Source organism: Carlito syrichta, unplaced genomic scaffold, assembly GCF_000164805.1.
Source record: "Carlito syrichta isolate Samal-C Ts95f unplaced genomic scaffold, Tarsius_syrichta-2.0.1 Scaffold63326, whole genome shotgun sequence".
Taxonomy (NCBI): Eukaryota; Metazoa; Chordata; class Mammalia; order Primates; family Tarsiidae; genus Carlito; species Carlito syrichta.
The window spans coordinates 321,342-348,870 of NW_007007422.1; the positions used below are offsets into that span (position 1 = coordinate 321,342).

Genomic DNA, 27,529 nt, shown 5'->3' on the forward strand with positions numbered 1-27,529 from the left:
GCTGCTGGAGGTCCTTGTAGTAGATCCTTTAGCAAGCAGTTTTCTTACTTGAATTTGCAGCATTTTAGGTCCCTAGAACACCAGATGCTCCCATATTTGAAAGTTTCCAGAAGTACACAGGCCTTTGCCAACAGAAAGCAGCCCCAAGGGTGGAGGTGGTGGGGAATAATGGAGAAATCTAGCAGCTTTGGAATTTGGCTACTGGAATTGAAAACAGTCCAGCCTGTCCACTGGGGATCAGAGGAAGAGGAGGCTCCTTCAAGAGACTGTGGCCTCCTGCCAGCCCTCTGGCATCTTGTTCTTCATCGCCCACTCCCTTTTTCTCCTTTTGACTAGTCAGTATGCTCACATGTCTCCACTGACAATTGGCAATTTTCTTTCAAAAACACTAGCTTTCTCTCTCTCTGCATGCGCGCGCGCGTGTGTGTGTGCATCTATGTTTGTGGTTGATGTGGTCTTGCTGCCACTGAATTAGCTCAGTTACTTTACAGCTGAAGAGTCTTAGGTTGTAAGTTTTATCCTGACACAGACAAGTTATTCCCTTACTAAGTATAAATAAAGTTCCTCAGGACCACTGACCTTCTGTCCTCGCCAGCTGGTTTGCAAATGTGGTCTAGGGAGGTCAGGCAATCCATGACCACTTCTGTAAAACCCAACTCTCAAAACATCTCTTCTTCATAAAAAAAACAATGGAACTCTCAAAAAGCTAAGGTCTTTCTCATTGCATAGCTGATGAAACCAATGGCGATTTGCCTCCTAGGCCCCTGTCTGAACTCTGCCTTGTATGTTCATGGTCTTCTGTATGTCACTGGTGCCATCTTGTCTGCCCAACCACATCTCCTTTTTTTTTAAACAACGGTAAGACTCTGCTCCATACATCTTTGTCTTTTCTGCTTCCGAGGCTTTGCTCTTGGTTCATTCTAGCCTGACCTTTTCCTTTTTTGCCTGACCGGATCGACAAGGCCCTGCTTGAGTCCTGCCTGGGTGATCTCCTATTTCTCTCATCTCCCTAGATGTCTCTACACTTGATCAGATTTTATCTTCGACTGCCCTCTTGCTTGACACAGGCATGACACTTTACTTCTCCTAGAGACCTTAAGCTCTTAGAAATCCTGCTTTAGACCTTTTCTGTGACCCTTACATCATCTGGCCCCATGGGGATCATCACTTGCGGAATGGAATTCCTAGGGAGTGGACCAAATAGGCATGTCCAGGGAGCTGCTGGACCAAGCTACCAGTGCCATGTCTACCACACTTTGGCTGGGGAAGCTCAGACTGATGGAATTTCTGCCCTTTCCCCGGATGTGAAGTAGACACTCACTCATTCTCCTCTGCTCAGGGCCAGTAGAGCATATGCTCAGAAGACTAAGACACAGTTTCTATCTTTAAAGAGATGCAGTTTAGTTGGGAAGGTCAGATGTGAAAATAAATAATAAAAAAACACTCTCTGACTCCTGTTAGCACAGAGAGCAACACCAGGCGTCCCTTTGCTCCCCCATACCCCCTGTAGCTGGGATTGCATTCACCATGCTGCATTGTGAGTTTATATATCTATCTCCCTATCCGGAATGTGAGCTCTCAAGGCGTGAACTATATCTCATTCATTCCTGGGTCTCTAGTTCCTAGCTCAGTGCCTAACACAGAGTGGCCATTAACTAGGCATTTGAGTTTGTTGCATGAGAGACTTGGTTGGTAAATGAGTGAATGTGCCCAGGGTCACGGAAGAACCAAGAAAAGAGGTATTTAGAAGATCGGGAGGAGGCAACTTTGAAGTAGATTTCTGAAGAAAGATTATGAGCCTGCTGAGTGAGCAGGAGAGGAAGGGCATTCCTTGAAGAAGAAACTGCCAAGACAGAGACACAGACATGTGAAACTGCTTGTGGGGTTAGAGAAACCCGGCCTGGCACCCTTGAGAAGGGTGTGGGGCAGAGAAGAGAAGTGAGTGAACTGGATCCCTACTTTGCACCCATGAGCAGGCTGCTGTGTGCCTACAGATCACTCCAGGCCAGCATTTAATCTGAGGCTTGTTCCTGCTTGCCATTTTCCTCTTCTCTGCCCCAAACCTTGCCCATACTATGCAACAGAAAGCATTGCTTCTCAAACTCTAAATTGATCAAGAATTTTCTCGAGATCTCGTTTAAAGCACAGACTCTGCTGGGCTCAGTGGCTCACACGTGTAATCTCAGCACTTTGGGAGGCTGAGGTGGGAGGATTGCCTGAGCCCATGAGTTTGAGACCAACCTGGACAACACAGCAAGACCTCATCTCTACCAAAAAAAAAAAAAAAATGTAGCCAGGCATGGTGGCGTACACTTGTAGTCCCAGCTGCTCAGGAGGCTGAGACAGAAGGAGTGCCTGAGCCCAAGAGACCAAGGTTGCAGTGAGCCGTGATCGTGCCATTGCACTCTAGCCCAGGTGACAGAGTGAGACCCCAACTCAAAAAATAAAATAAAATAAAATTCAGAATTCTAGCTTCTTGGAACTGGGGAGGAGCCTATGATTGTGCGTTTCTCATGAGCTCCCAGGTGACACTCATGATACTGGTCTGTAGTGAGGTTCTTGGACAAATGTCTATAACCTCAACTAGGCCTTCCAAAGGTGGAAGGAAACCACCTTCCTCTGGCTTACTTGTAACTCCTTTGCCCAGCAGGGTAGGTAATTGAGTGCTGTCTAATAAATTCTTCAGTGATAAATGGCTCTGAGTAGAAATGCCAAAACCACAGGATGTCACTCCCCAGAAAAGCCCATCTCTAATATCGGTGTCTTCGTTTGGCAAAACACCTTAGAGTTTCTGCTTCCTGGGCTTTTATTGGCTCCTAGGGAAGTTTACTCTTTTGGAGCAAATGGGCATCTGGAAGCCTGAGTAGGCTACAGGGAGGTGCTGGGGTAGCTCTCCCTGTCTGCTCCTGCCAGGGCCCCTTGCCCTTGACCTGGTTCCTGCTGGCTCTAGGTCCTGGGGGGGATGAGTTGCACAAAGTTTGTTTTAAGTCTGGATATCTAGTTTTTCTTAGCTGAATTCCAGATAGAAACAAAACTGCTGGATCTCTCTCCTTCTCTCTTTCTCTCTTTTTTTTTTGGCCTCAGATGCCTCCAAAATAGAAGCTTCTGGAACCAGTGTGAGACCAAGTGAGACAGGTAAGCAGCTTTCTTCAGTTTCTGGGCCACATGGGCACCCTCAGCTGCATTAGGAAAAAGGAGGAAGTCGGCTACGTCAAACCAAAAATCTCTGGCAACAGGGCTGGGCTGACATGTGTCTGCGGCAGCATGGGTGGCTGTGCTGCAGACTGGGACTTGGCAGCGCAGGCTGGAGCCAGAGCTGAGGCCTGGCTTGTGCCAGTCCATCTCTCTGGACACACCCGTGAGACGCTGACTATGGAGGAGGCCTTAGGGCCTGAAGCCAGTAGGGACAGGGCCTGGCTGTGGCCATTGAGGACACTTTGCTTCCCAGACTGTCCCCTCTCTCCTTCCCTGCAATTCCATTCTGTGAGCTGGGCTGTGTGCTCTGTGGACTAGCCAGCCAAGCCAGCCACGCCAGCCAAGCCAGACCCTAGGGATGTGACTGAGTCTCTTGAGGACACAGTCTGTGCATGATCTGGTAATGGATAACCATCGAGGGCTCTTAGAATATCCACCTAGAATATCCACCCTCCTACTTTTGGCAACTCTGCCTGGAAGCTCTGGCCCTTTTTGCTCCTGCCCAGCCTAGAACAGCTTCAGAGACTTTAGCTAGATTTCACTTCCCTCGTAATGTCTACTTTCCCTCATTCCCTTTCTGAATTCTTTAATTCAATCCAGCGTGCAGTCATTCACCGCCTGTTCATGAGTGTCTACTCTGAGCCAGGCACTGTGCTGGGCTCCCATTTTGTTCCTCCACATCCCACCCTTAGCAGCTTTTTTGCTGTCATCCGCCAGAGGCTAATTCCTTCATCTATCTTCCTAGTTTTCTCTTCCCCCTGCCTCTCTGAATAACCTGAGGGTCAGTGCCATGTCTCCCTCCCTTGGTGATAAGTAGTGTGGAATACTGGAGCTACCCAGGGTTTCACCAAGACCTGACTCTGATTCTGAATCCTGACACTGCAGTTGACTGTCATATGTAAACTTGGGTGGGTTGAGCCCTATGAGCCTCTGTTTTCTCATCTGCAGTGTAAAACAGAAAAAGACAAAAGAAATCATTTATCCCAGAGTTAAATTGAGCTATCACATGTAAAGTGCATGACACAGAGCTAATGCTCAAAAATATTAGTGGTTCCCTCTTTGGTGCATTAAAGGCCTTTCGCAAATCATGTAATTGCTGCACACAAACCTGTGTTCCACTTAAATGTCTCCCCAGAAGGGTGGGGTCACTTGTTCCATTTAGGGTCCCCTTGGTACTCCACCCCTTAGTTGTGATATAAGTTTACTTTTTCTTCTCTCTTCAGAAGAAAAAGTTTTAAACACACACAAAAGAAGAGAGAACTATATAATGAACCTTTGATGCCCATCGCTAGTTAGTTTCAACAATCAACATCTAGTCTTGTGTCACCTACATCTCTCACTTTTTTCTTGAAATTTTTTTTTTTTTTTTTGAGTTGGAGTCTCACTCTGTCACCCAGACTGGAGTGCAGTGGCATGCTCCCAGCCACTGCAGCCTCGACCTGCTGGGCTCCGGTGATCCTTCCGCCCTAGCCTTCCAAGTAGCTGGAACTATAGGCATGTGCTACCACACCCAGCTAATTTTTGATTTTATGGTAGAGATGAGGTCTCGCCAAGTTGCCAGGCGGGTCTCGAACCCATGGGCTCAGGCAATCTACTCACCTCAGCCTCCCAAAGCTCTGGGATTATAGGCTGAGCCACAGAGCCCAGCTTGCTTCTTGAATATTTTAAAGCAAATTCTAGTCATCATATAATTTCACTTATAAACACTCCAGTGTGTGTGTTTTAACAAATAAAGATGTTGAAGAACATGGCCACAATACTTTTTTATCACAACCAACAAAACTAACTTATTCATTAATGCAATCTAATACCCAGTTCCTATTTCATTTTTCCCAATTGCCTAAAAAAAAAAAAATGTCTTTTTTCAGGTGATTTGTCCAAATCAGAATTCTCCAAAAGTACATATTGTGTTTGATTGTAAGCTCTCTTATGAATTTTCACATCCACCTGCTTTACTATGTTCTCTTTTCAGTGGAAATGTTAGAAGGAGGAAGTCATTACTTCCTGAAAGGCTCTCCAACTTCCCCAACCCTTTTCAAATAACACAAAAACAAGCATCTCCTTTTTTGGGGATGTCTTTGTTGTTTGTTTGTTTTTTTTAAATTGGGATCTCACTCTGTTCATTGGCACTACCACAGCTCACTGTAGCCTCAAACTCCTGGGCTCAAAGATCCTACCACCTTAGCCTCCTGAGCAGCTGGGACTTCAGGCACACACCACCATGCCTGGCTAACTTTTTGATTTTTTGGTCTTGATATGTTGTCTAGGCTGGTCTCAAACTCCTGGGCTCAAGCAATCTTCCCACTTTGGCCTCCCAAGTGCCAGGATTAGAGGAATGAGCCACTGAGCCAGTGTTGTCAGCATTTAGGGTGTTTTTAAATGACAGAAAGAGCCCCCCACCCACAGCACCTTTGAAATAAATGGAGTCCTCTAATAGCTTTCAAAATCTAACAGTCACCGAAGTGAAGTAGAAAGGCAGAATTAGCTTTAGTCCTTGTTTTGGAGGCAAAAAATTCTGGGGATTTTGTTCTTTTTCGAAAGACTTTTTTATGCCCTCCCACCTGCTTTCTGAAATCCACCAACCACAATATTTACTCTATTCCCCCTTTCTCTCTCTCTCTCTCTCTCCCTTACACACTCCCTCTCTCTCTCTTTTTAGCAGCAACATACAAGCCGGCCATATTAGAGAGATGGAAATAAAGCTTCCTTAATGTTGCATATGTCTTTGAAGTACATCCGTGCATTTTTTTTTAGCATCTAACCATCCCTCCCTTGCAGTCCTCGGCCCCTCACATCACCCTCTCCCATAGCCCACCCGACTAACATCTCAGTCTCTGAAAATGCACAGAGATGCCTGGCTACCTCGCCCTGCCTTCAGTCTCACGGGGCTCAGTCTCTTTTTCTCTTTGGGTAAGTTAGACTCACAATCTGCATGCTCCCGAGGGTTCAGAAGTGCAGCCGCTGCTGGAAAAGGAGGGGGCAGGGGACAGGGAAGAAGACATTGCTAGCACTTCCCTCCGTGTCCTTGGGAAGAGAGGTGCTGGGGACTGGAGGGACATTGCTGGGACTGCATAACGGGCCGGGACCGCTGGGTCACAAGTGTTGGGTCAGGGGATCGGAGAGCTGTTTGTGGCGGGTGGTGAGAGTTGTCAAGCGAGATGATTTTTTTCTCCGGATTTCCCCCCGCCCAAGTGGACCTACATGGGGGTGGGGCAGAAGGTCGACGGATCTGCAGGGTCTCTTGATGGATTTTTCTGTGGCTACTGCCTTTGTGGGGTCTTGGGACTTGATGCTCCCTGAAAGGGTTTCTTCTGTGAACCTTGATCCTTGGAATATGGTGGATATAGGGTATTAGAAGAGAGTGTGTTGGGAAGCTGGGAGGCAGAAAGTTGAGTCTGGGTCTGGTGTCCTGGCAATCTGTCCCACTGGTTTGTAGGAATGTGTGTGGGAGTAGGTGGGAAGCAGGCTTGGGGAGGCTCTCGGGTGGGGAAGGGAACTGCCGAGGCGCTGAATGAAGGAGAAGGCACCTCTGGCTTGGGCAGGGTGGAATGGAGGAGGGTCAGGTGAAAGGACTCAAGAAAAAAAATTGGAACCCATAGGCTAAGCGAGGTTGTGGCCCTTTAAAACCAGTCTCAGACTGTTCAGCCCAGCCTTGGGACTGCCCTGTCAAGTGGCCCCAATATTTATTTTGTATTTGAGCATTCATAGGCTTCCTGGGGGGGGGGGGAGGGGGGCTAGAAAGTTATTTACAAACCTGCTTTATAGAGCGTTTCATTCTTGCATCCAAACTTACTCATTGCTGGGGCAACAACTGAGGGTCAAGTCCAAGGATTGTTGGTGGGAATATTCCCCGTCACAAAGACTCTCTATCTGTGTCATGATGTGCTGGGTATGGGCAGGAGTGTTAAACAGAGACAGTGCAGAGCCTCTGAGAGCCTGCATGGTAAGGCCTGTTAGTTGTGCTGAGTTATGTGTCATATGAACAACAGAGCAGGAACGTTATGGAAACTCCAGCAGTCGAAAGAGCATGAGCCTTGATCAGACCTGGGCCTAAAGCCACCTTTGTCATTTACTTAATGACCACAGACAAGTTATTCAACCTCTCTGAGCTTCGGCTCTCTCTTGGGTAAACTGGAGGATGCCTACTGCCTGGCATGTTTGTGATCGGGCTCAATCATGGCCACCGTACAAGTGCTGCTTACGATCCCAGGCACTGTGTGTTTTGCCTCCACAGCAATTGGATGCTATTGTTCTATTTACATTACAGGGAGAAAACAGAGGCACAGAGAAGTTAAATAACCTGCCCAATAAGGTCACATGACTAGTACAGTATAAGAAGAATGAGGCTGGGCATGGTGGCTCACACCTGGAATCCCAGCACTTTGGCAGGTGGAGGCGAGAGGATTGCCTGGGCCAGGAGTTTGAGACCAGGGATTTGAGGCAACTTGGTGAGAACTCATCTTTAAAATAAAAATGAAAAGATTAGTCGGGCGTGGTGGCACACGCCTGTAGTTCCAGCTACTTGGAAGGCTGAGGCGGAAGGATTGCCTGAGCCAACCAGGGTGAGGCTGTGGTGTCTGTGAGTGTGCCACTGCACTCCAGCCTGGGTGACAGAGTGAGACTCTAACTCAAAAAAAAAAAAAAAAGAAGAAGAAGAAGAGGAAATAGAAGTGAAGTTTGAACTCCCTTGTGTCTAATTTCAGCATATTTTCTTAAACATTGGACTCTACTGCCTCCAATGTTCAAGAAATGGCACTGCCACTTTAATGGCACATAATTCATCAGAATCTCAAGGGCAAGCTAAAAGAGGGGGAGCTGGGTGCATGGCCTGAGTGTGAGGAACCTGGCTGGAGGACAGACACCTCCCTCAGGAGTTAGGGAGCACTTCCAGCAGGAAGGAGGCAGCCTGGTAAGAGCCATATCTAAGTGAAGAAGGTAAGGGGGCTTGGTGACCAGGACTGGGAACCCTGGGTTAGAGTGTAGCTTGGGGGAAGATAAACTCTGGGATGAAGAAGTCTAAGCATGGGGCTGGTGTGAGGAAGTGAAAGCTTCTGTAAGCCTGAGCAGGGTAGGATGTAGGAATGGGGACCTTGAACTTGAACTTGAACTCAACTGGTGCTGTAATGAGGCTGAGTGCACAACGGAACTTTGGTGGTTGTAGTAGCATTGATCCCTAGGATAGAGGAATGCCACAAGTGACAAGGAGGGGACAGTGTTGGGGCTAGGCTTGTGAGGATGGCTATAAAACTGGCAAAGAGAAAAGGCAGGTGGGCAACTGGCTGTGCACACAACAGAAGCATTTGAGAGCATATTTTTAACTAAAAACAATCCAAATGACAGGGCTTCCCTAGAGTTTTTCTCAAGACTGTTGACTCCACAGTCACTGGCCTGGTTAAAAAAATTATGTTAGGAGAGGCTTAGAAAGTAGAGTCTGGGTTTCCCTCAAGCCCCTTGCATATATCTGCAGCTTAGGGAGATATATTCCCTTCCTTCAATAAACTTTTACGGAGGGCCTACTGTGTGTCACATGTCATCCTGGGTGCCAGGGCTACCACGATGAATACGAATCAGTTCCCTGGAGCCTCCTTGAGGGTCACAGGCACATAAACAAATAATTACAATACAAGATCGCATGTGCCATAATAATAACAACAGTGAAAATGATGATGATAATAACAGCTAACTTTTGTCCAGGGCTACTATATGCCAGGCACTGTGCTGAGACTTACACATGTGGCAAGTCCTTTAATCTTCACAATATCTTTAAGAAGTTGGTCCTATCACTGTCTCCTATATGACAGATGAGGAAACGGAGGTGCTAGAAGGTTTACCTATCTTGCCCAAGGCCAGATGAGGGTATTCGAGCCCTGGTCTTGTCCCCTATACCATTCTGCCTCCAAGTCACGTGGAACTGATAGAAACAGGGCTGGATGAGAAGAAGGACACTGGAGAAACTGTCACTGAGACAATACTTTATGAGCTGGGACTCAGAATAGGGAGGAGGGCCCCAAGGACAGAAGCATGAATGAGCTTCCCAACCTGAAGCAAAAGCAAGTACAAAGGCATGGAGGCGGGCAGTGTTTCCAGAAAAAAGTCAAAAATGGTGTCACTGGAGGGAAGACGGCATGAAGGGACGGGAGTTGACCAGAGATGAGGCTGGATGTCGGTTGGTCCCAGACGGTAAAGGGCTTGGAAGTCATGCCCAGCAACCTGGACCTGATCCTAAAAGCAATGGGGAGCCATTGAAGGTTTGGAGGTGACAAGGATGGGTTGCATCTGGTTGTGTGGGGATGGACTGGACTGGTGGGGAGGGGACAGCCTGTAGCAGGGAGAGATCTGCATGGTAAGGCAGTGGAGGTGAGGAGATGAGGAGACAGTGGCTGGATGCCACATGCACCTGGGAGACAGGGCTGCCCTGAGAGACAGTTTATTTGCTTAGACTTTTTTTTTTTTAGCCAAGAACAAAATATACCTACCTTATAGGTTACCCTAGGGCTGGAAAGAGGAGTGAGGAGATTAACTTCTGGTCTCTGCAAGAGATAGTGCTTGACAGATGAACAAATGTTCATGATATCTGCAAAATGGGCCAGTTAGAACAGTGGATGGCATGGGGCCTGTGGGGACCAGCTGGGACTTGGGGAGAGTGGGGGGCCTGGCACTGGTGATGTTCTGGAAGAAGGCACATCCTTTCAGCATCTCTGTTGATTGGCATTTCCTTTCTGTGAGTCGGAAACCGGGAGACACAGTGCCCAGACCTGGTTCCAAATGGGACAGCTCTATAGGAAGATGCAGGGCTCTCTTTGTATGGAGGTTCCTTTAGATGGGATCGTTCCCTGCCCACCAGCCTGCCTGGAGCTGGCGCTGGAAGTTATAAGGCTGGGCCTGTCACATAGACAGCAAAAGATCTGGTCCATGGCATGCCTTACAATGACAATCGCATCCCCACTCAGCTTCGACCCCTCAACTCTGTCTGGTGCTAGGCAGCCTGGTTCCAAATTCTAGCTTGATCATTTCCTAGCTGTAAACTTGGGCTGCTCACTTAACTTCTTTGTGCTCCGTTTCCTCATCTGGAAAGTTGGGGTGCTAACAGGGGTTTTGTGAGTATTAAGTGAAGTAATATATGTAGGGTGCTTAAACAGTGCCCGGTACTGTTTTATGAGTTTGCGATGATCATGAAGTTGGTTCTGTGGTCTTGACTGTGGGTTCCGCTACTTTCCTAAAGCAGCAGAGTTAGTCAAGAGACCAGGGTTTTGCTCACAGCTCCGACCTTGTTGAGCATGGGTTCTCCCCTCAATGAGGACCTGGAAGGATGGAAGGTACAGAGGGGCTGTCAGCCTGGAGCCTCCGGGGATTCTGGTGAGCCCTCACGCATAAGTGCGACTCTTAGACTAGGAGTCAGGAACCACACTTCTGGCCTCAGCTTGTCCCTAGTCTCTACGCGTCTCTCACGTGGCCTCTCTTTCCTAACGGGTAAAACATGCTGACGGATCTACAACTCCCCCAGCCCTGGCTTCCTCTGATTTGGCGACGCCCCTTCCTCTCTCCCTCCGCAGTTGGAACTTGACATTTGACCTCTGTGACCACCAGAGGGCACACGTGTCCCGCCTGGTGCCTCCTGCAGCACCGCGCATTGTAGGGTGGAGTGGAGGAGCCCGCATCGCACCTCTGGGTCTGCCTGGCTCCTGCCATCCAGGAAGGGTGACATGCTCCCCTCAGCTCCACCCTCCCCCACGGCAGGGTGCTTGGTCCTTTAATATAGTGAGGTTCAAGTACTGCCATGGGCTGGAGTGGTCCAGAGGTCCGAGGAGGATGGCTACCAGGAAGGTCAGCCTAGCTTCATGGAACACTTACTTTTGGGCGGGGGTCCTGGGACGGTGGCTGACCTTTCCAAGGGTAGGGACTAGAGGGGCAGGGCACTCCAGGGATGGGAGGGAGGCTCGGGCCACGTCGCTGCCAGCGCCTTCCCTCGAATCGCTCAGCCTCCGCAGATTGGGAGTGGTGTTGGTATTTTCTGCACGCCTCCATGCCTGGCGCAGTGCCAGGTGCTTTCAGATGGATCTGAAAGTACAAAAGAGGGGAGCTGGGCTTTGTTCTTCCTCGTGGGACTCATTCAGCCTCCCCTGTTGGTACTCCCCTAATGAGTACTTTAAAAAACGCACCTGGAATCCTCAGCCCTGCAGGTGAGCTCCACATGCCTATCCCTGCATCTGGGGCCAGCAGCTCAGAGCATCTCCTGTTCTTAGGTCCCTCCAGTTGCCCTGGTCATTTAGCCCAGTGCCTGGGCTGAGCAGAAGGAGGTTCGGAACAGACTTGGCTTTCCCTGCCTGCAGGCTGCAGGCTGCTGCCTCTGGAGTGGAGCTGAGACAGTTTCCGCAACAAAACAGTTGGAAAAACAGGAGCCCTGCAGGCCTGGGCTGTTTGCCAGTTCTTGGGGAATTCCTAGGGTCTGGCTGGAAGGGTCTGTCTCCAAGGTGCTTTCAGGCCCTGGTGACCCCAGAAACCCTTCCTGTTTATGAAGCAGAACTTGAAAAGAATCTAGAATCGTAAGAGCTACCATTTGCTGAGCACTTACTGCTTATGTGATGTATCAAAACAGCCCTGGGAGATAGGTGTCATCTGCGTTTTACAGAGGAGAAGACCATGGCTTAGAGACGTAAGGAGCTTCCCCACGCTCTTCCTGCTGATCAACGTAGGAGCGGGGATTGAGCCCAAGTTTAATCAAATCCCCTTGTCGGTGCTGTTCCCATATCAGCAGCTATAATGCTCTCCTGGACAGCCTCCTGGCTGCCCCCACAACCCCTGAGCCCTCCAGTGACTTCATATCACACTCAGAAAAATAAACTCCCAATTCCATGCTCTGCCCACAAGGCCCTTTGTTGACCTGGTCCCTGCTTAACTCTCTGACCTCAGGTTTCACTATTTGCCCCTTTGGTCACTCTGCTCCTCCTGCCTTAGACAGAGGAGGCTCATTCCAGCCACTGGGACTTTGCCCCTGATGTTCCCCCTGCCTTGGAACTTGATAACCTCAAAACCTTGAATGTCTCACCCCTCACTTTAGGCAGGTGCTGCCTATGTCTCCCCCCACTCAGAGAAGTCTTCCCTGAGCCCCCCCCAGATAAAACAATACCCCTTTACCTTGTTATATCACTATCTACAATTCCCTCCCCCCGCTTGTTAATGTCTGTCTGCCGCCCCAGAATGCAAGCTTCCTGATGCAGTGATTCTGCCTGTCTTGTTTGTGGCACTAACTCCCAGGGCCTAGATGAAGTGCCTGGCACATAGTAGGCGATTTAGAAATATTTGGTATATAATCCCACGCCTTGGGAGGCTGAGGTGAGTGGATTGCCTGAGCCCGCGGGTTCGAGACCCGCCCGGGCAACTTGGTGAGACCTCATCTCTACAATAAATCAAAAAATCAGCCAGGCGTGGTAGCGCACGCTTGTAGTTCCAGCTACTCGGAAGGCTGAGGCGGAAGGGTCACCGGAGCCCGGCAGGTCGAGGCTGTGGTGGCCCGGAGCAGCCACTGCACTCCAGTCTGGGCAATGGAGTGAGACTCCAATTCAAAAAAAAAAAAAAGAAAGAAATATTTGGTAAATGAGTGAATGGATGATACTGAACTGATGATATTCTTCATCCGTAATGAAAAGGAAACTTTGGAGATCAGGTTTTGACTTTTTGCGGAGCATCTTGGAACCAAGGCTGGGGCGAGGGTAGATCGAGTGAGGTGCCTAGGATGTAACATTTAAGGTGGTATTTACATGTCTCCGAGGGTGGAGGCCCCTAGGCACCTCGCTGGCCTCTCTGTGGACGCTGTCCTCCTTGGAATGTCAGAGTGGAATGAGCTTTTCTCAGCCCAATGCCAGCTCCCCGGCCCACATCTGGTGCCCCTTGTCTACCCAGAGGCCGGGCATGGTGGCTCAAGCCTGTAATCCCAGCACTTTGGGAGCCCAAGGGTTCGTGAACAGCCTGGGCAACTTGGTGAGACCTTGTCTCTACAATAAATAAAAAAGCTGGGTGTGGTAGCGCCCACCTGTAGTTCCAGCTACTTGGAAGGCTGAGGCAGAAGGATCACCCGAGCCTAGCAGGTCAAGGCTATGGTGGCTGTGAGCATGCCACTGCTCTCCACCCTGGGCGACAGAGTGAGACTCCAACACACAAAAAAAGAACACCCAGAACCTGCTGTTTCCACTCTGCCACCCTGTCAGTCTGTGTCAGCTCCGTGGTGCAGTGTTTCCAGGCCTGACATCTCCAAAAAGGACACTTGTCCCTGTAGACCCATCAGCTGGTCCTTGGAATGGTGCCTCCTCTTCTGGGGCACTTCTTCTCTCCCACTACTTGTCTGCCCTCTTTCCTGCCTGTCAGAAGCCTGGGGGCAATGAGGGGGCTGGGCTGGGCTGGGAAAGCTTTGTTCTGTCCCTGGGATATGGAGGGCGAGGTCGAAGGCTTCTGAATGTCCTTCTGTCCTCAGGTGACCTGTCCCATGGGGGCCCTGTAGTTTCAGTTGGAAGGGCTTTGACCCAACAAAGATGGGTAGAAATGGTGGAGAAGAAGGGGGAAACTGAGACAAGCCCAGGGAAGTCCCTTGTCCGTGGTCTTTAGCTAGCACGTGGCACTGGCGAGACGGGGGCAGGTGGAGGGGCTGCCGTACAGAGCTCCTGGAAAAAGCTTTGGGTTGTCCCTGGCCTGACAGATGATTTGGTCCCTCTTGACCCCTACCTGCTCCGCCCCCTACTTTGCTCCAAGGGCCACATCTGGTGCCCACTGTATCCCCACCTCCTGATCAATGGCAGCTGCAAGGGACCCAGCCCACTGCCCATAACTCTGTCCTGCCTCACTTCTGCACTTCCCCACCCCCCAAGGTGAGGGGATTGCCTAAGCCCAAGGGTTCGTGAACAGCCTGGGCAACTTGGTGAGACCTCGTCTCTACAATAAATAAAAGAATTAGCTGGGTGTGGTAGCTCGTACCTGTAGTTCCAGCTAGAAGGTTTGCCCCTCTCCGGCTCTGTCGGCCAGAATCCTCACCAGCTTGTGGCTTTGTCTGCAGTGCCATCAGGGCGGAGCATGGAGGTCACAGTACCTACCACTCTCAACGTCCTCAATGGCTCTGATGCCCGCCTGCTCTGCACCTTCAACTCCTGCTACACAGTGAACCACAAGCAGTTCTCCCTGAACTGGACTTACCAGGAGTGTCATAACTGCTCCGAGGAGATGGTGAGTCTCAGGACGGAGGCGGGGTTGGGGAGGAGGCAGGAGTCCCACACCATGAAGCCCCCTATCCCACCACCTGCCCCGGCAATGGCTCATGGCTCCAGAGGACTCTGGCTGTGCCGTCTGTTCCAGAGGGTTTTGAAACAAGGTGTGTTACCATATCTGGGTGGCCCTTGGGCAGATGACTGTCTCTCTTCTCTGGTAGAAGGGTGCATCGGAGGAGGGAGCATCCCACTGTCCTTACAGCTCCTGTCCCACTCCCCAGTTCCTCCAGTTCCGCATGAAGATCATTAACCTGAAGCTGGAGCGGTTCCGAGACCGCGTGGAGTTCTCGGGGAACCCCAGCAAGTACGACGTGTCAGTGACGCTAAGAAACGTGCAACTGGAGGATGAGGGCATCTACAACTGCTATGTCATGAACCCGCCCGACCGCCACCGCGGGCACGGCAAGATCTACCTGCAGGTCCTCTTGGAAGGTGAGGGGAGCCGGCTGCTGGGGGGCCTGGACCTTTCTGCAGTTATTAGCTCAGGGCCCTTTGGGGAGGCTGTGCCCTCCCAAGGGTGGAGCAATAGCTTGTGCTGGGTGGAAGCCATCCATCTTCTTCCCTCCAGTCCCTGAGGACCTGGGGACATGTCTCAGAGAGTCCGCGTAATATTGATTATGATCATAATCTTAATAATGGCAGCTTCCGTTTATTGGGCACTTACTATGTCTGTCATTGGGTTAAGCTCTGTTTCTGTGGTATCTCATTATGAGGGAAATACTGTTGTTATTCCCATTTTGCAGGTGAGGAAACTGAGGTTAGCGAGACTAAGTTACCTAAGGTCACATGACTAATAAATTGTACAATCAGGACTCAACTTTGGGTCTGTTTGATTCCAAAATCCATGCTCTACCACACTGGCTCTTTGGGGGCTTTTTGGTGCTCTGGGATTTTAGGGTAGTGGTGCTTAGGGATCTGTTTCCTGGGTAGTTTTTTGACTTTTACTGAAGTCCTGTCTGGAGGAGGCTACCCTGTCCAGCCCCAGCGCTCAGTGGCTGTGCTTCCCTTCCAGAGCCCCCCGAGCGGGACTCCACGGTGGCAGTGATTGTGGGTGCCTCTGTAGGGGGCTTCCTGGCTGTGGTCATCTTGGTGCTGATGGTGGTCAAGTGCGTGAGGAGGAAAAAAGAGCAGAAGCTGAGCACGGATGACCTGAAGACCGAGGAGGAGGGCAAGACGGACGGCGAGGGCAACGCGGATGATGGTGCCAAGTAGCAGGCGGTCGGCCTTGCAGCCCCTGTGTCCTGTCTCCTTCCACTCTCTGCCCTGTACAGTGACCCTGCCTACCCTCTCTTGGTGTGCTTCCCTTGAACCCAGATCCCAGGGCCGACCTTTCCCCCCACCCCGAGCCCCTCACTTCGTACCCCTCCACCCTGCACCAAGAGTGACCCACCTCTCTTCCATCTGAGAAACCTGCCATGGCATCTGGGATGTGTGGGCCCCGGGGAGAGGAGAGCAGGGGCTGCAACTTGCCAGTCCCCGAGAGGAGGCAGGAGGGGTGTGTGAGGGTCTCCAAAGAGAAGGGGGGTGGGCAGTGGTGGGGGAGGAGGCAAGCTGTCCCACCTGCACGGTGCTGGGTCTGGTGGTGGCTTCAGCCAGGACCGGGAGGAGGGGAGGGCTCTTCTGTGCTGACCAGCGCTGCCTTGGGAAGGCTCAGGTGTGGCGTTGCTGTGTTCCCCTGGCTGCTCCCAGCCCAGAGCAGCCCTGTCAGGCTGGGGGTGATGGTGGGTTCCTCAGATTTGGAGGGGCATGTTCAAGGGATAACTGCATTTCCAGGGCACTGAAGGAAGGCCAGGGCTAGAGGCAAACCTGGACATGCGCCTCGGCTCAGGCAGCCTGTTCTGGCCCTTGCTTCTCCTCCCAGCAACCACCCGGGAGCCCCTTGGGTTTCTGTGGGCTGCAGATCCCTGGAGACGGTTGGCAAGGCCAGTCCTGAAAGAGCAACTCCAGGGAGGGGTCAGATTCCACCACAGGCTCCACCTAGAGGAGACCAGTTTCAAAGTCAGAGGAGGGACTGAGGGCTGGGGGCTCCACTGTAAATGGGTCTTGCTACAGACCCCCTTCTCCAGTGGGTGACCACCCTCGCCCAAGCCAGGAGCAGGTGAGGTTCAGAAACGAGAAGGCTGTGTGAGAGTGGACAGCTGTCATCAGGGCTTCTGTGTGGCCCTTCCCAGTTGCCCTCAGTGGGGTTCCCTTCTGTCTTCTGACCGGAGGGCAGGGTAGGGAAGATGAGGCAAGCATGATGGGAGGTCTCAGAGCCTCTGAGACCCTGTGGCCAGTTGTTTCGCCTGCAGCCATATTACACACTTCCCTGCCCCCAACAACTCCCTTTGTGGGGACAAAAGTAGCGTCTGTGGGGAGCCAACCTTCACTGCCATTACACTCACATTCAAAGGGAATTGTTTAAGCCTGAGAGAGGGAGAAAGACAGAGATAGAAACTGTTGACTCAGAGAAAACGACCTTAGAAGACCTTCAGAGATCAACTAGTCAAGTCACCTGTACTACAGATGGGGAAACTGAGGTTCCAACAAATAGCAGTCGAGTGGCCTGTCCTCTTCTCTGACTCCTCAACCTCTAGTTTGAATCAACAGCCATAGTTTTCCTGGGGGGTGGGGAGCTCTGAGGCCTGGTCCATGAGGGGGTGAGGTGAAAGGGGGAGCTCATCTGGGAGCTCAGGAACTCTGGGCTGGGGCTGAGGCGTGGAGGGTGGGAGCTGGAAGGGTGCAGCAGCTAGCAACACCCCGTTCTCACCCCGGCCTAGTCTTTCCAGGAGCTCAGCCCTAGCCCCTGCTCAGGGAGTTAGGTGCCCAGGGCAGGAAATTAGTCTGGAGAAAGGGGGTAGAGACAGGACCGTGACAGTCTCAGGGACCAATCCCTGCCTCTGCCCATCAGATGGCCAATCTGGGGAGGAAGCAATAGTATATGGGAGATTCAGCTTAATTTGCTTCTATCCAGCAACCATTTATTTTGAGCATCTGCTATGCGCCAGGCATTGTGCTGGGTGCTGGGATGCACACAAAGCCATAACAGAGTTGGGGATGGCCAGGCCAGCACTGTAGGGACCAAGGTTAATCTTTCGGTGCATCTAATTCCACCTCTGCAGCCACTGCTTCCAGGGCTAGAGTTGAGGAAGAGGAAAGAGATTCTAGAAACTGGGCCTTGAGAAGGGAGGATAGGAAGGGAAGAAGGGAGATATAATAGGGGTGAGGGTGCAGAGGCCAGGCAGAGTGGGCACAGGGTGGGGATGGACCACCAGCCTGATAATGCCTGGGTGAGGGGAGTCCAGCCCATCTGGAGTTCCTATCTCATCAGCTCAGTACCTAACTGCCAATCAACACACTGCCAACGGGGGTGGGATAAGCCACCAGGATGCCTGTAGCAGGTGGACACTGCCCATCCTTCGAGCCAACCAGCTGGGGCCGGAGAGGTGGGTGGTGGGACCTCAAGCCAGCTGAGACCAAGGGTGGTTGTACACATTACTGCAGCTTGCAGATTTCATTCTTTGGGTCACTCCTTAAGTGCCCTCCTCTCCCAGGATGAAGACCTGTACCGATGTTGGGAACTTTTCTTTTTCCAGGACTCATAACATCTAGAGGGATTATTTGTAAGATTTCCTAGTTCATTCTAAGAAGTCCTAAATCTCCATCAAGAAGCCCAAGACTTCTGGGGTCTTTTCCTTCTCTGCCCTGACCGAATGGGGCCCAGGGAAAGCAATGCCTCTCTGGGGTGGGGCTAGGTCAGGACCCATCTCTGGCCCAGGTGATCAATCTCAAATGCGCTTTCTTCTCGAGCCTCTTAGAATCTCTTAGAGATCTCATAGAGCTGCCCCCTCCAGGGCAGATAGGTTGGGAGCAAAAAGGGGCTTCTGTGAGTAGAGGTGGTAAACTGGTGAGATGTTTCCACAGAGGTCATTTCTCTACCCTGCATTCTTACCTATGCCGGCAAGTTGTTGCTCTTCCTGCACTGTGGGGTTCGAGCCCCACTTCCGGCTGCATGTTCCCACCATGGCGCTCTGCTGGTTTCAGTCTGCCGGCTTCTCCACTACCCCTGCCTCTCCTGCTCTCTCAGACTGTGCCCCACCCACCTGTCTCTTCCTCCTAATTAAGGGCCATCGCAAAGAGAGACAAGCTGGCTAACCCCTGGGATTTAGCTTATAAGAACAAAGCACAATTATTCAGGACTGAAATGCCTTGAGGTGCCTTGGAACTGGCTTTGGAAATAGCTATCTGCCCCCAGCTATGGGCTCATCACGGTTATTCCTAATCTATAAAAAGGAAAAGCTGACTGGATCCATACTTCTCTCTGCGAGTCTGCTTGGGGAGGTTGGGCTGGTAAATATTTACAAGGTCAGGTTAAGCCGACAGACAATTGAAAATACTGGCCAGGTCCAAAGGATAGTCCCAGGCCATAGGAATGGCTTGGTGCAGTTAACGGGTGAAGAAGCAAGACATTTTCCTTCCTCCTTATGTCTTAAGGATAGGCAGCCTGTGTCTCTTGCTGTGCCTCTTGCTGATGTCTTCCTTTATTGAAGCTTGCTGATGCATTTGTACATAGTCTATATATATAGGAATAGATATATTATATATCCAAATATAAAACATCTCACTACACCCACCCCAAAAGTTACATTGTGGGGGGAGGTGTAATCACTTCTCAATGTTTTGAGTTGATTCACCAAAGGCAAATTATGGAATGTTCTTATTGTTCTTTGTGCACTTGGAGGGGAAAACCCAACTATGAATGCACTTTCTAGGTTTTACGTGCTGTACAGTGGTTGGGGGTGATGGTTGGGCAGGGAGGGAAACTTAGATGGCCTCTGTGACCCAACGGCTGGGATGTATCTGCTTCTGGGAGCAGATTGAGTTTCTTTTGCTGTTTGTCTTATTGCTTGGATCTACTGGTGACAATAAACAGACTGTCTCCCTTGAACATCCCTCAAGTGTGGCTTTATTCAGCGGTGGAGGGCAGAATAGGATGGAGCTTTGCCAGGATCTTGGTGGGGAATCCCTGGTGCTCCTTTTCTGTTACCCATTGACAGGGCAGATCTCCATCATCTGAAGGTCTCAAAGCTCTTGCCTCACAAGAATGAGGTCATCTTACTCCACTCTTATTGACTGATGTTTCATCTTCTTGCCTTCCCCAAGCCCCTGAAGACTCTCCTCACCCTGGGAAGTACCTTGGGACAGGATAGCTAGATGCTGCTTTTTGGAGGCCTCTCAGTTATTTCCAAGATGAAGGTAATCCTGTAAATCCCAAGGCTGACTGTCATCCAGAAATTACTTATTCTTTGCAGGAACAGACAGAGCATCCTTCCTGTTCTCTGTTTCCCAACAGCGTCTGATTAGACAGATATCTCTTTTGCCTGCTCCAGACTCAGGAAAAATAGATGACCACTAGTCAGAGTCTGCCCTCATGCAGCTTCACGGAGGAGAGTGGCTGGTGAGAAGGTTCAGGTGGCTTTTGTCCCATCTACGTACTGCTGTAGCCTACTTATATGTACTGAATCAGCTCTAAGAAGTTGAGGACCAGGCCAGGCATGGTGGCTCATGCTTGTAATCCCACCACTTTAGGAGGCTGAGGCAGAAGGATCGCTTGAGGCCAGGAGTTCAAACTAGCCTGGACAACATAACAAGACCTTGTTGTTACCACACACACACAAAAAATCAAACAAATTAGCTAGGTGTGGTGGCATATGCCTGTTGTCCCAGCTATTTGGGAGGCTGAGGCAGGAGGATCACCTGAGCCCAGGAGGTGGAGGCTCAGGAGGTGAGCCTTGACCATGCCACCATACTTCAGCCTGGGTGACAGAGTGAGACTCAGATGCAGAAAAAGAAGTTCAGGATGAAAGGCAACGCCCTGGCATTTCTCTCTCTTTTCTCCCTATTCTTATGCTTCTTTGCATCGCTCTCTGTCTTTCTTTCTTTCTTACACACACACACACACACCCTTGCCTAGGAGACTTGCCAGACAAGAAAAGCTTCAATTTGCTGACAGGTAAGGAAATACCTAAGTAGCTGGTTCCTACTTTTCTCCTGGATTCTTTTTTTATTTCTATCTGCTCCCTGGTGACCCAGAGACCCTCACCAGTGCTTAGTGGTTAGGAATATCCCAGAGGCATCCTGACACTGATCGTCCAAATGCTTGTGAAGATTACACCTACCACCAGAGAGAAGCCAGACAAGAGGCAGCAGTGTTAAACAAAGTTTGCTGATGTTTAACAGAACCAAGGGTTTCTTGGTTTAAGAGAATGTTTGTCCCCTGGAGCCTCTGAGTCCTTCCAAAAGTGGGATGTCAGGGCGGGTGCTTCTCTACTTAACAGATAGGGGAATTTGCGGGAAGGGTATGGACTGAGCAGCAGAAGGCACCAGAGATTTTGGCTGGTGGACATGGGCCCCTGATACTCAGCCAGGCCAGCATCTTCCTCATTGGGCTTTTCTCCAAAAACACTTGGGGGACAACAGCTGCACCTGGCTTCTGGGCGGGTTGGACTTGGCTCAGGCACCTCTCCTAAAGTGATGTTCCTTGGCCCAGCCTGCTTGCGGCCCTGATCATTTCGATTGCAGAATGAACTGCCTTGTGGAGGAAGGGCTAGCTCCTACCCTAGTGCTCAGAATTATTGGCTAACAGTTTCCTAAACCCCTCCATTGAAGAGGAGGTACCTATATAAGAGCCTCCCGATTTCCACCAAAACCCACTCCCCCAATGGGATATCCCAATGGGATAGCCATCGCGTGCTGTGGCTGGCTGCAATGGAATAGGAATCTGGGCAAAGGCAGTGGGGCAGGAGAGCAGGCCCTTACAACATCACAGATGGGAGGACCCCAAGGAATAACTGTTCAAATCTCTTCACTGCCCTTAAGGGGGAACCAAGGACCAGAACGGGGAAGTGACTTACTTAAGGTTACACAATGAATCAAGCACAAAGACAGCAGGATCTCGCATCTGGGGTGCTGTTCTTTCCATGGCCCACACCCAGTACTGGGCCGAGTGCTCAGCACAGCAGCACACACCAGCCCAGATTCCTGCCCTGCCCCTCCCCTGCATTGATCTAGAAGAGACACTCATGCTTCCTTAAGGAGTTTTCAGAGCAGAGGTTCAGAGAGGGAAAGTGATTTTCCTAAAGTCACACAGTTCATTAATGACAGAGCCAGGCAGGAGCAGAATCCAGGTTCCTTTTTTTTTTTTTTTTTTTTGAGTTGGAGTCTCACTGTGTTGCCCAGACTGGAATGCAGTGGCACGCTCCCGGCCACTGCAGCCTCGACCTGCTGGGCTCCGGCGATCCTTCCGCCTCAGTCTTCCAAGGAGCTGGAGCTACAGGTGCGCGCTACCATGTCCGGCTAATTTTTTTTGATTTATTGTAGAGATGAGGTCTCGCCAAGTTGCCCAGGTGGGTCTCGAACCCACAGGCTCAGGCAATTCACTCACCTCGGCCTCCCAAAGTGCAGGATTACAGACTGAGCCACCGAACCCGGCTGACTCATGTCCTTTAACACTGGTTCCCAGGGTCCTATTTCCTTGTCCTGTTAGCATGACTTGCCTCCTGTTTGTTTGTATACAGGCCTCTCTTGGGTTACTTATCTCCCTCCTATCTTGCCACAGTTGAGGGCAGCATCAGAAACACTACAGGTGAGAGGAGCCTGGAGCAGTGCCTAATGGGAGGGAGGGTGGGGAGCTGGAAGCAGGACAGGAGGGTGAGCCCTCACCAGGTGGCATTCTCCATTGGCTCTCTGGGGACTCAGCAAGTCCTTGCTAGAAGGGCCCTGCAGAATCTCTTCTCAGAGAGCCCTGGTGGCACTACATCCCACTCTTCCTACAGACTTTCACCCAAGTCCACCAGGTGTCAACCATTCCTGGTTGCCTGTTACCATGCTAATCTAGGATGCCAACCACCGCTCAGGACCAGCTCTGGCTACCTGGTAGATAGAGCACCAAAGGACTTGGGGGAAGGAAGCCCAGCTGAGAACCATATCCTGGCATCCTGACATGGCACATGGACTTGGAGGGGGGTGTGTGTTTGTGTGGGAGTAGTCAGTGGACTCAAGACTAAGAGAAAAGAGAGGCCCTGGGGGGCATAGGGGACGAATTGATGAGTTAGGGTTGGAGGAGGGGTGGCCTGCTAAGGCAGCTTTTCCTTTTCTCTGGCAGTAATAACTTTGACCTTGAAAATCTAGGAGGTGCTGGGAAAGGGTAGGGGGGAAGTGGACATGGACGCTCAGCTTGGCTACTTGGGATTCCAGGAGGAGCTTTCCCTTTAGCCCTGGCAAAATCACCTTTATCCCAGCCACAGTTGCCTCTGATTCTCAGCTGGGCCAAATTCCCTGGAAACAGGTGGCAAAGGCACTGTTTGCCTCAACAGATTGAGAGCCTCTCCTGTGGGCAAATGGGCAGAGAAAAAGGGAGTGTGCAGCCAGGAGGGGAAGTGAGCATCCCAGCTGTTGGCCAATACAGTGACCCAGGCTGTGGCCTCGGGGAGCGGGGTTAGACTTGTCCCATCCTGTCCCAAGGCGAAACATTAGGATTGGCGGGCAGAGACAGATATTGATCCAGTGTAAGTCAGAGTTATGCAGAGGGTTGAGTTTCTTGAGGTAATGAAATCCTCATCCCAGAAGGTATTCAAGCATAGCTTGGGGGTGTTGTCAAGAAGATTCATATATCAGGGCATACTTTCAGATGGCCTTCAAGTTTACTGAAAATGGCCCTCTACTGTTTTTATTTTAGAACTCAAATGATAGAAGTGGGATTAACTCTTGCTTGCCTAAAGAAAAATGTAACACATACATGTGCAAACGTGTCTTCCCCAGGCTGCCTCTGTACCCTTGTATCCCTTCACCTGATCCATCAATGATGGGGGTATGGGCCATCCCCTATTAGAGTGAGAGATAAGATGGGTGAGGGTGGGAAATTTGAAGTCAGATGCCCTTGGGGAGCCTCTTTCCAAAGATCAGGCCAAGTCTAACTTGTCTTCCTAGGCCCACCAACCAGGGCAAAGAGCCCCTGTCTTTCTAGCCAAGACTGTAGATAAAAGACAAAATCATCTCTGTCTCCTCCTCCTCCCTGAGCGCTCCCAGCGTTGCCAAAGTCTGTTAACATCTCATCCCTTCCCTATAGCAGATTGACACCCATGCAGACTCTCTACTGGAGCTGACTCTGATGAAAGGTTAAGGGGTGAATTTCATATTCAGTCTGAAAGGACTTGGAAGGCCTTGGGAAGTGGGGAGAGACAGTTGGCCAGACTTGTAAAAATAGTCACTATTTATTGAATCCATACCCTGTGCCCAGCATTCAGCCAGATATTCTGTGTATGGGTATATCAGCTTACTTCATCCTCAGGACAAACCCCCAAATATGCACACTTTTTTCATTTATACAGATGAGGAAACTGAGGTTCTGCTGTTACTAAGTATGTCTACAAACAAGGTGACATGGCTAGGAAACAGTGGAACTAAATTCAAACTCAAGGCCAGGTGAGGCCCAAACCATCATATCATACCTCAAGAAAGGACAGTGGACTGACTTCTTGCAACCCAAAGACTTAGGTATGGGTAGGGAAAGAATGACTTGCAGTCAACCTCAAAATGACCATGGACAATATCCTAAGAGCAGTAGTGTCTGGGAGCAGAGGCCAAGCTTTCCAGGTGGGTCCCTCAGGTCCCACCCCACGTGGCCTGGCCTTGACCTCGCAGCTCTGTGCAGACAGCGGCAGCCTCTGCTGGCCACCTTCTTTTCTCCTGGCTTTTAGCTCCTCTCCCTTCCCACCGAAAGCCTGTGAATCCTGGCAGTTGTCTCCCTGTCCCCACCCCTCCTCCTCAGCCTGAGTCACACTCCAACTTTCTCAAGTTGCCCTCGACCCAGGACAACTCTCCTCTGCTCCCATACTCCCCTCCCTACCTCCCCCAACCTCTCCCTGGCCAAACCTCCTCTCCAAGCCCCCTCCCTCCTCCATTTTGGAAGACCCACTTCTCCTACTCTAAAATGCTCCTAGGGGGCAAGATCAGATCGTCAAGGAGTCCTGCATGGTACTCCAGCCATTTTGTGCTTCTGGCTTGGCCAATCTATCTCACGTGCCCATTTTAGGGACAGGACAGGTCTAGAGTTCCAAAAGGACTTCTGGCCGTCCAGCTGACAAGGTGGTCTCAAGAGTAGCAGTCTGTGATAAATGGAAACCTTCCTAATGCCTCCAGCTCCCAGCTCTCTGGAGTCCTCATCTTCCCCCATGGGAAGGTAGTAGTGGTGGTGGGGGCATGATGACCCAAGAAGCGGAGAGATAAACACAGCTCTAGGGTGCTGGGTAAAGTGACTGACACCCTGCTCCAAGGCTATAGCCCCCTCCCCAGGTGGCCCAGAATAAAGAGATGCTCAGGACTCACCCCATCTCTGAGTTGCTGCAGGGAAGCATATGCCTGCTCCCAGGCGTGGGCTCACACCCCATCCAGCTTGGGACTGTCCGGTGAGCATCTCTCTGGTCAGGCTATTTCAGCTCCCTCCTCCCTCCACCCTCCTTCTCCCAATGAGCTCATCTGTCTGGGGCTCCCTACCCCCCTTTCCCTGAGAGGATGTTTGGACAGAACCTGGCAGAAAACAGAAAGAGAGGAAGGGAGGGTGGGAGGAGGTGGCCACCTACCTGCCTGTGCCCAGAGCCCCTAGAAAGTGGAGATGGGTGAGAAGAAGCATTGGCTCTCCCAGGGAGGCAGGTTCAGAAAGAGTTTATCTTTACTCCAACTCGCTGATGGGAGGTGGGCTCCGTGCCGCGTTTCCTAGGCCACGTGCCTGCGGGATGGTTTGGTGCAGGCTGTCCTGTTAACCCCCTCAGCACCTGCCAAACTTCAGTGAATACTGAGATGATGGCTGGGCTGGGGGTAAGCAGGCACTCTGAGCTGGAGGGAGGGGTCGATGAGTAGGGAGGAGCAGAGGACAGACCTCGGTGCACTCGGGGGAGGCTCCCAAAAAGTTTGTCCAGGTAGCGTCCACCCAACCCTGACCCAAGTGAGAGGAGGATTTGTGGGCATTTAACTTTAAGTTAGTGCAGGCAGACGCTCCTGCCTGCAGTTCCACCGTCCGGAGACCGGGGCCCTGTTTACCGCGGGTGCGGGGAAGAAGAGCTCAGGGAAGATGACAAGCAGATGCAGCTCTTGGTCCAGAGAGGAGTTGGAGGTGGGGGTGTATGTGTGTGTGTATGGGGGTGCTCCCTGCAGAGCCCAGTGTCCTCTGGCTCCAAGAGCCGAGTCAGCGCCGCACCGAGCTGCCTCTGTTACCTGCAATGCCCCACAGGAGCGCGAGGGTTTATGGGGGAGAGGGAGGGAGAGGGAGGCAGACAGGCAAGGGCAATAGGGGAGCCAGAGGGGGAGGAGGCTCCCTGCCAGGCTCTTGTTACTTAGGAGGAACTCCTCTCAAAATAGCTCCGGAGACCTCAGGAGCTCTCCATTTCCCTTCCTCCCCTGCACGGGGTCTTGGCGGCTTTCTGAGAACTGACAGGGGAGGGAGCCTTTCATGTGCCGTCCTGGTCATCTGTAGAAGGCGATCCGCTTCACCATGCTGACTCCTCTTTAGACTGGCCCCTCCTGGAAGACTGGGACCCTTTCTCCTTCCTAGCTCCAATCCAGCTCCCTAGGAGAGAAAGGGAGGAGGCGACCGACAGAGTTGCCTGTCCCCAGAAGCGTGTTGGACTAACTGTTTCAAAGAACCCTACATGAATCCCCAAGGAAATAATCTACTTCCCCTTAAATGTAGGTCCTGTCTCCTCCAGCTGAGAGTGGACAGTCTCTGACAGCTTCTTGGCACAGGGCCCAATCCATCTCTGCATCCCTGAAAACTTGCTCTTCAAGGTATTTCTGGGCCAGGCCACCCAAGAGCTGTCGGTGCATTATTCCATCACCAGGAATCAGGCACAGTTGGGGCCTGTGTCCCAAGACACCATGCCTGCCCTCCCCCAAGGGACTTCAAGGAGAAGGGAGGGACAGAAGCTGAGCTGTTATGTCTGTTTCTTCCTGTCCCCTCCCCCACCTCCAGGGACTGGGGGCTCATGAGCTGGATGAAGAGGAACTAAATTAGGAAGGCCCCCTCAAAAAGATCGTGTATAAAAGGTAAGAGAGAAGGGACTCCCCCTTTTGTCACCCTCTCCCCTGGCAGCCCCCGGAGGAGACTGAGCTAGATCAATAGACTCGGTTTTTGAGAATTTTTGAGGAAAGTGCTCTATAAATGTAAAATTCCTCTAGCCGCTGTTAAACTAATGCATTTCCCAAGCACTTTTTCTGCCCAGATGCGGAGCCCTCCTAGCGTTCTTTGGAGGAAAGCTGGGGGTGTGGGGTGTGGAAATCAAATAATGGGGGAGGTTCTATTGCTGGCTTTGCAGTAACTTTCTAGCTGACCTTGGGCCCACATGCCACCTCTCTGAGCCTCTTTCTTCTTCTGTGAGGCTTGGGGGTTTCCTAAGAACCCTTCCAACTCTAAGCACCCATGAACAGTGAGGCAGCAGGGAAGGTGGGGAGAGCCCATAGTGGGGGAGGAGAGCTGGCCACCTTTTCCTGTCACCGGGATCTAAGATCTAAAGATATCCCTGGGGCTCCGTCCCTCCCTCCTCCTTCCCTGGGCAGGGGTCATTTTTCTTCCTCTTGGCACACCTCCTCTCTCACCTCAGGAAGCTGACCTGAGAAACATGACCCCCGCTATAAAAATAAAGTGGGCAGTGTGGATGCCCAGCCCTGTTAATCTAGTGCAGGGACCTCCTGGGGGAAGAACTGGGTAAGCCAGCAAACCTGGAGACAAGGAGAGAGGCATAGCCTTTTGGGCCACAGACTAAGGTCAAACGTACTGAATGTTTACTCTAGCACTCGGCTAAGCACTTTTACATGCAACAAAATCTCATTCCATCTTTGCAGTTAGGTCCACTTCTGATGCTGCAAGCCTTGGGGCAAGGGTACAAATGGAGATTGCATATATGTCTGAGTATACGTTATATATCAGGATAACAAGGTGTTAAGATTGATGTTTTTTTTTTTTGAGTTGGAGTCTCACTCTGTCGCACAGACTGGAGTGCAGTGGCCGCTCCCGGCCACCCCAGCCCCGACCCGCCGGGCCCCGGCGATCC

The 27,529-nt window shown here is 51.2% G+C and overlaps 1 protein-coding gene across 1 annotated transcript; it reads left to right on the forward strand.

Moving 5' to 3' along the window:
* Positions 1-5,801: 5,801 nt before the first annotated feature.
* On the forward strand, positions 5,802-15,889 carry SCN2B (sodium voltage-gated channel beta subunit 2). The gene is made up of 4 exons (XM_008050962.1): positions 5,802-6,105; positions 14,240-14,406; positions 14,669-14,879; positions 15,460-15,889. The coding sequence occupies exons 1-4, from the start codon at positions 6,036-6,038 to the stop codon at positions 15,657-15,659; spliced, it is 648 nt and encodes a 215-aa protein (XP_008049153.1). The 5' UTR covers positions 5,802-6,035; the 3' UTR covers positions 15,660-15,889.
* Positions 15,890-27,529: the final 11,640 nt, after the last annotated feature.